The sequence below is a fragment of the Triticum aestivum genome, chromosome 6B (assembly GCF_018294505.1).
Source record: "Triticum aestivum cultivar Chinese Spring chromosome 6B, IWGSC CS RefSeq v2.1, whole genome shotgun sequence".
In the NCBI taxonomy this organism is placed as follows: Eukaryota; Viridiplantae; Streptophyta; class Magnoliopsida; order Poales; family Poaceae; genus Triticum; species Triticum aestivum.
Window position 1 is genome coordinate 631,151,610 of NC_057810.1, and position 8,128 is coordinate 631,159,737.

General features: G+C 50.4%; 1 protein-coding gene across 1 annotated transcript; it reads left to right on the plus strand.

Moving 5' to 3' along the window:
- The first annotated feature begins 4,571 nt into the window (after positions 1–4,571).
- Positions 4,572–6,938, plus strand: LOC123134617 (uncharacterized). Its single transcript, XM_044553834.1, has 5 exons — positions 4,572–4,813; positions 5,030–5,211; positions 5,718–5,808; positions 5,957–6,181; positions 6,361–6,938. The coding sequence occupies exons 1-5, from the start codon at positions 4,648–4,650 to the stop codon at positions 6,618–6,620; spliced, it is 924 nt and encodes a 307-aa protein (XP_044409769.1). The 5' UTR covers positions 4,572–4,647; the 3' UTR covers positions 6,621–6,938.
- Positions 6,939–8,128: the final 1,190 nt, after the last annotated feature.

Genomic DNA, 8,128 nt, shown 5'->3' on the forward strand with positions numbered 1-8,128 from the left:
AAGATGATAAGGATTAGGGGGTGGAAAAGGGTCATCGACGAGCTCTCTGCGACCTCGACACGGGGGAAAAGCGGGATCGGTCGGCTTATGGATGCGTGTCAGTGCTAAGTACTACTGTTTTGGTCCCGTTTTTTGACCTCCTTTAGGGTGCTCGTTCTGTCCCAGGATGGTTTGGTCACTCTTTTCCTTTGGACCGCGCTTTGCCGATCCATTCATCTCGATGCAAGTTAAGCTGTGCTGTACTACTAATTCAGACTTGAGAGTTCAGAGCGCTCTTCTTTTGATCCTTCCCTCGCTTCGATAGATTGACTGATCATGGACACAATCAATCAATCCATTCATCTTTAAAGTGGTAACAAAATCTATAATGGCAGAAGGCCAATCTCCAAGAATATCTTTAACGTGGAAAGAAAAAACTATCCTAAATCTTCCTTATTAACCAAACTCTTTAGCACCCCGGCAAAGCACATTTTTCAGAAGCAATCTGCACCGAATGACCAAGAAATCTTTGCCCCGTTTTGCCCTCTAGACTAGATTCGGGAAAATTTCATAGCATGCATGCTTTTAGTCATAGCACTCCTACCACTGCCACTTGTGCAACGTTTCAAACAATCCAAGTAAGCTTGTGGTCCGTCCGATCTGACGATCATTATTGGTGATAGATGTGTGAACCCCAGCATCAAAAAAGTAGCTGGGCTGCCAAGTACTCCGGAGTACATGGATCCATGATGAGATCGTCGCAGTGGTTGTACTAGGATCGCAGTCGCAGCAGAATGCTGCGCAAAACTTATCCTCAAGTAATAAAGAAGAGAGGGGAAAAAATGTAACAAAAACAAAAATTCCTGGCCTCTCCTCCAAAGATTTTCATGGAACGACGCTAAAGCCACTGGCGCTGTCCCCGTCTGCTGCAGCACGAGGATATGACCAAAACTCCAACAGTGTGCATGCTATGCTATGCTCGCAACTTTGCTTCTTTTTACGCCTACCCAGCACATTTAACTCCACTCTCACGTGAACAGTGTCGACCACGGCATCACAAAGGACGAGTTGAACGTGGAGTGCCGCAGAATCTCTCTAAAATGACCCATCACACATCTATACTAGACCATTGATGACGCGCGTTGCTGCGCCCATCTATTTTTAGTGTTCTATGATAGTGAGATAGAAACTTTTTGAAGTACACGGAGATAAGATCAATTATGAAAAATTCTAAAATAGACTGAAATAAGTTGTTTCACGAAGTAGCAAGTAAAAACCGAAAAGATACTAATATTATGTGGTACAAAGCTAGGATGGAGCTACATCTGCTTTCACTCACTGAATAGTAACCTTAAGCAAGAATTTGCAGAGAATGCAAGAATGCATAAGAGATATCATTGACTCACAGTTGTCATTTCAGTTTTTACCCATCTACAAGGAGAAAGATTTTAGATTGCAACAATTATTGTGAGGATGGAAGTAAAATCTTCATATTGTGATTTTAGCTTTGCATACATGATACATCTTTCCTGAGAAACATGTCCTCTGCTGGACGCTAACTAAATTGATAAGAGCACGTTTTTAGCACAAACACACTAAGACAAAATCCATTACTATTGATATCTCGATCATGTCATTTTTGCAAGAATAAAAAACTCACTACCCTAATCACAAGAGGGAATGAAGTCGGAAGTAGATATTTTCTCTACCTTCTGCAACTCCACAATATGGATGGCAACCCTATGGGCACAGGTACCGGTGAGTTCCATGGGCATCCTTCGTTAGCTCGGTAACAATCCAGGCAGTGGCTCAATGGAAATAACAATCGACCGCTGCATCCAACACTGATGGGAAAGAAGACAACCAATCATCACATATTTTGTGCGTGAAAAAAGATCATCATGATGTTGCTACAAGTACAACCTTCAGAACAAGCAACAAAATTAGGAGATGAATAATTTCAACAAAGAATGAAGATAAGAATAGCCGAAGGTACAACACACTGACCTGATTTGCTAATTTTGCTGCACCATGTCTTGTTGGATGCTGGCCTCCTCCTCACCAATCCATCGATGCGATGGTCTTACTAAAATTGTATGAGAAGGAAATCATGGTGGCAAATGCAAAACTTAGGAAAGGAGATCAAGGAACCAAATTAAATTCTGAAAAAACCGGGCCTCGCAATGAAACCTTACAAGGGGGCAAGGAGTGCAGGAGGATCAAAGTTGGGATGCATCCAGATTTTGGCTCATGGTGAAGCTAAGAGTCACATAGGGGTCATATCCATCGCTCGGAAATAGGAGCAAGGCAATTGTCGTGGTCATCACTGTCGTGTTGCAACCGAGGTCAGCAGATGCCCCAGCCGATGAGGCACCGCAGCTGCCAGCGGTTGGGTCGCCTCGATGATCTGCTCCCGAATACAAGCTGGCACGCCTTGACTATCAGCGACACATCCTCGCCCACGCGGATCCGTCGCCCGCTCATCTTCGTGCTGATCATGGGAGTACGAGAAGAAATTAAAAAGGTTGTCGATTTTCTCTTTCGCTTTTTTACAGTACGTGGTGGAGGACGGGGTGGTGGCGGTGGTGGTGGCTAAGCAGATGGAAGGCAAGTAGCGGGAATTGCGGCATTTACGGTGTCAGCCCAGTCCGTCGCCCATTCTGGAGCGGAAGATGATCCGCGGCCCATGCGTGCATTGACCAAGGCATCTAACGGCAAGGAACGCCTAAAACAGCCGATCCAATTGCCAAAATTGCTAGTGCTTTTCCACACCCATCCCGTGTTGAGTCAGCAATAAGAACAGACACAGTGGAGGAGTGGAGATACAGAGGGCATGAGCCTCCCCCGTCGTTATAATCTGATTGTTTCAGGGCTACTGTGTAACCAGACCATCAAATTAACTACTCACAAATTCCCTCGCACAAAAATACATACAGATTAACCAGACCCCAATTTCAAATTTTCCAATGAGAGCATGAGGGGAAGGAGGCGCGGGGAAGCTTGGGTGGAATACTTCTGAGTACAGATGGAACACGGGGCATCTGCACAATCTCTAATCAGATTAGCAACAACCGGGTCAGGCCAGAGGACGAGCGAGACAACGGGTTGGGTCAGGAGGAGGTGGGAAGGAGATCTTGCAGGTGGCATATTGAGGTAAGGTGACGGCGATGCTTCCTGGCTGCTACATCCGCCTCGTCGCTTCCAAATTGATGGACAAGCAGGACAGGAACGGATGTACTCGCTAAGGATCTTCATGCTCGCCAAGTATTCCTCCTTTTCTGTCGGACGGAGTGGTGGCGAGAGAGGGCTGGGAGCCTGGGAGGGATCTCGGCCGCCACGGACATCTCTAGATCACAAAGGAAGCGAGGCGGCGCGGGGAGGGCGTCGGGCGAAGGGAGAGGGGTGGTGTTTGATGCTTTTTTTCCTTGTGATGTTTAATAGGGCTTCATGCGAGATGACCCAATTAACCACAGCCCCCCAATTTTGTCGCGGGAGTAGCTGCCCACTCCAATCGCGAGAAGTAGTGCGGAAGACTTATGTTGGACGGTCGAAAACGCTGAAAAACTATAGATCCGACGGCTGTGGACGCTAATGCCCTGAGATGGCTGGATTAGTGCTCAGTTTTAATGTATTTAAATATACACTGTACATCTTCAAAAATGTGAAATGGAGGCCGAACTCCATGAAGGCCTTAATTTGAAAACTTTAAAATCCAAAATTTTCAGTTTAAGAAATTCTAAAAAATACAAATATATCTACAGACATGATTTAAATGTGTGTTAATTTTCAGGTTGAAATACGTTAAAACAAGGGCTACACAAAAAAGGCAAATTTGTGGTTTTTTAGCATATGTATTGTTTATCTTTGTGCAGCTCTCATTTTAAGGTATTTCATCCTGATTTTTTACACACATATAGTATACATGCGTATTTTTTCAAAAAAAAATTGCAAATTTTGAATTGTTTGTGATTAAGGTCTCCATGTAGCCCAGTCTCCAAAATGCCCTATCAAATTTTGCATTTCAAAACGGTTTAGATTTATTTCAATTTTCTTTTGTTGTGATGTTCATTCAGTGGAAGACGGCATCTCATTGACTACGAAATGCATGTGGTGACTTCGTGGTTCTGAACCAGATTATAGGGGTGAGTGTAGTCCACGATCATTTTTATCTCGCGAGAAGAAATCCATCGTGTTTACATGATTATTAATCAAAACCGCTTTCCACTTTCAATCAGCTCGAAAACTTTTGTACGTACTCCATGGACCCGTAAACGTCCACCGATGACGATAGAAAAGGCCAATCAAACACAACGAATCACGAGGAAAGGGCAACATGCAACACTTTTCCCCCCTTTTCTCTTTTCGCTTCCTTGTTAACATTCCTTCTTTTCCCATTGACCGCTTGCCTGCTTTGCTTTGCTTCCGTTCGAGAAAAAACACGATCCAAACCGCTTTGTATGGAGGCGGCAGCCATTTCCGTCGCCCAAGTTGAAATGGACGCGGCTTTTGGCGCATGCCACGAAAGCAGCGGCCCCGGAAGAAAGCCCGGCCTATTTAAGCCCCGACGCCGGCCGCGTGGGAGGAGTGGAGACGGAGAGGCCACATCACTTCACTCCCAGACTCCACTCCCGGTCACCTCACGCGGACGGACGGACGCAGACGCCGCCTATGGCGCTCCAGAGCTGCCACCACCACCACGACTGCCGCGTAGCCCCTCCGTCTCTCCCGGACTGGGGCTGGGAGTGGGAGTGGGACTGGGAGGAGCTGGTGCGCTGCCAGCTCGGCGACGCCGCCCGGGACGGCATTCATGGCGCCCTCCCGGCCTTGCCCTCGTGTAAGAAACCCACCGCTAACCTTAACTTCACTGCGTGCCACGCGAGACTAGTCTAGTCTACTGCCACACGCATGGAATCCCACACGCATACGTACGTACGTGCCCGTGATGGTGCTATGCTGACTTTGGCCGTGTGGCACTGTGGCTGGTCTAGTCTAGAGGCATTGGCTGTGGGGTGTGGCGGTATTTACTGAGCCTTCGATGTTTGCGGCGCAGTAGGTGGCGGGGAGGAGGAGTCGCCGGTGTCGTCGTCGGAGGCGTCAAGCGGCGGAGGCGGATACTTGGAGGACGCCGTCGCGCAGTGGGGCGACCGGAGCAAGCGGCAGAGGACGGCGGCGGCAGAGGGTCCGCCGCGGTGCCCGGCCATGGCGAGCGAGGACCTGCAGTGCCTTCTTCAGGTGAGCTCTCGCCCCACTTCCCATGGCGGATGATGATGATGATCTGCAGAACCTATATGCATGTCCACTCGCAATAGCTCTGCTTCAGTATTAGTACCACAGAAACTTTGGCATCATCAGTTCATCAGCTACAAGTAGAAGAGCATTGGCCGTGCGATGAACATTTTTCAAAAAACATTGAAATTTTTAACCCGAACCCTGTGTAGAAATGTCTATTTTGCTTGCTTTATTATTATTAGGTGTCTGCTGTCACGTCAACGAGAGTACATACATTCTCTAATTATTAATCCTGGGTAGGTAACAACTTTAGACAACAAGCACAGTTAATTAAAGGTTGTAACCTCACCGTCACTGTCACGCTCACGCTAAATGACGTGAAAAAGAAAGTACTACTGGTTCGGTCGTGTCCGTGTCTCCTCGCAGAGAGCGGCATGCTGTCCTGCTCCTCCCCTTTCTCTAACCCGTCGTCTTGTGCTTGTCTCTTGCTCGGCACGACGCGAACGCAGAGCTTCTGGGATCCCAGCAGCGGCGAGGGAGCCCTCCTCCATGATCTCAACACCATGACCCCGGCCCCGGAGACCAGCGGCTTTCTCTCAGGTGATTAAGCCAAACTTCCGTCTCATTCGTGGTAACAGCAAAAATCCTAGAGCGCATTCATGATTCACTGGAAGCTCTGATGGCAGTGCGCACTCTGCTGTAATGCTGTATTCAATAACTGCTAAATGGAGCGATGTTGTCTTTGCAGAGGAGGGCGCCGCATCGGGCAGGGGGCAGCGGCAGGGTGGGGAGGGGGGCCGGAGCGCGGCAGCGGGGCAGGGCGGGGGCGGGGGAGAAGCGGCGGCAGGCCCCCCTCCGCCCTTCTCCGCCACGGCTGCTGCTCCCCGGCCACCGCTGCAAAAGGCAACTACAGGGAGCGGCAGCGGCAATTACTGCGAGCCGGCGACCTCCTCGTCCTGCTCCTCGCTGGCAGGTGGGTGTGGGTGTGGCCGACCGGCGAGCAATTAGTACTCGCGCATGTGTGCAACTGAGCCACTGAACTGGCCCTGCGGCGCCAGGGGCTGGTGCTTCTAGGATGGGCCGCCATCTTTTTGTTTGACGTGGGTGGCAGGCTGACGACGGTTTTTTCTTTCTTTCTTTTCTCTGGCGCAGGGAGGAGGAAGGAGGGGGTGCTGTACCCGTTCGCCGTGGTGAAGCCGCTGGTGCTAGACGGCGACACGCTGAAAGATGTTAACCGGAGGATCCTGAAGCGGCCGGCGAGGCCGGTCCGGCACCCCGTCGGCCAGTTCGCGTGCGGCCCCGTCGTGTCGTCCACTAACCGGCCGGGTCTGTCCGGGAAGGCGGTCGTCAGCCTCACCAAGATCAGGACCGGAGGGAAGGGCACCATCACCATCATCAGGACTAGAGGCTAGGCTGACTGACTATGGTTTTTCAAGAAGAAGAAGAAGAAGAAGATGGTGGAGCGGATGGGTTAGATGAAGTGGACAAATCTACTCGTCATCACCTAGTTCTTGTATATACATAGGCCTTTCCCTAACCTCTTTGAAAATAAGAAGCAGCCTTAGCATTACAGTGTGTTTGGTTCGTGGAAACCAGAGATGGGGAACGAGAGTTAAGAGCATCCACAGCCAGATACATCAAATTCAGACCCCTTAAACGACCGTGTACGTATTCAACACCTCGATTACGAATCCTCACATCTATACAATTACACGCACGTGAAACCTAATATCAAGCGGACCCGTCCGGCTCGGCCGTGCCAATGTCTGACGGCTGGCTGTGCTTCTCGAAGTGTTGGTGCAGTCACCGGCGAGGTAGAGTAGGACATGGGGCACACACCGACTCATGAGATTCGAGGCGCGTCGGCGTCTCTCATGCCCTACTCTTCCTCGTCGGCCCGTCGCCTGCATGTCGTCGGTCAATGTGAGGTTGACGATGGATCTGTCATGACGGAGGCTGACAAGTCCACCGCGACGCGGTTGTGGCGCCCAGGGTTGCAGGCTATCCATCTCGACGCCGGAGAGTGCAACTCCGTCTCGCCGACGTCTGCTGCGAGGACTGACGCGTCCTCTGTCTCGCATAGCGGGCACGCCGCGCCATATCCTCGGTGGACGTGCCACGGATGGCCTCGTTGTTGGCTTGCCAACAAAGGGGTTGCGCGTCCGTCACGTCGTTCGAATGCCAGACGGAGCGCACCGCCTCCAGCGAGACAACGACGACAAGTCTCGCTTCGGATCCACACGCCATTTGGGCGCAGGCAATGGATTCCTGACGGATCAAGTCTGACCGCTGTCAGGCATTTTCCTCGCGCGCGGGGCGGAGCGCAATGTGAACGACCATCTCCTCCTCACGCCCGACTAGGATGAGGTCACAGTTCACAGATCCGTTGACTGAAGGCTTGGATCCACTGCCAGCCATGCCGGAGAAGGCCGAAGATCGCCAGAAGTGAGCATGGGGGACGAGGGGAGGGGAATGGAGTGGCTAGGGTTTGGTCTGGGAACCAGATGGGAACGAATATATATAGGGTCAAGGTGGGCCAACATGGACAGAATCCGACGTGGCGGACACACCCGGTCCTCCCATGTCTATCTTAGATTTAAGTTGGATATGAGGGTGTCATTTAGCCCCGATGCTTAAAGCCGTTTCAAGGAGCCCGGCTGGGTTCCTTCTTCTTTTACCCGGCCGTCCATGGCGGGCATTTGGAACAGGCATGAGGCATCTGGCTGTAGATGCTTTTAAAGGGTGTGAATATTAAAAGTCCACCGTGGTAAGAGAGTGAGAGTTGAGCGAAACAACTACTGCCAATTTCTTTCATGAGCGGGTTTCCATCCCGAATTAATTCTCACCGTGTACGAAACAAAGAGAATGAGACTAATATAAAAATCTACTCCTTCGACCTTAGTGGATCGGAGGGAGTATT

Excerpts from the sequence above, each read along its gene's own strand:
- LOC123134617 (XM_044553834.1), top strand. The coding sequence starts at position 4,648 with ATGGCGCTCCAGAGCTGCCACCACCACCACGACTGCCGCGTAGCCCCT. Across the intron at positions 4,814-5,029 it reads CCTCCCGGCCTTGCCCTCGT|TAGGTGGCGGGGAGGAGGAG; the intron begins GTAAGAAACCCA and ends TTTGCGGCGCAG. Across the intron at positions 5,809-5,956 it reads GACCAGCGGCTTTCTCTCAG|AGGAGGGCGCCGCATCGGGC; the intron begins GTGATTAAGCCA and ends TTGTCTTTGCAG.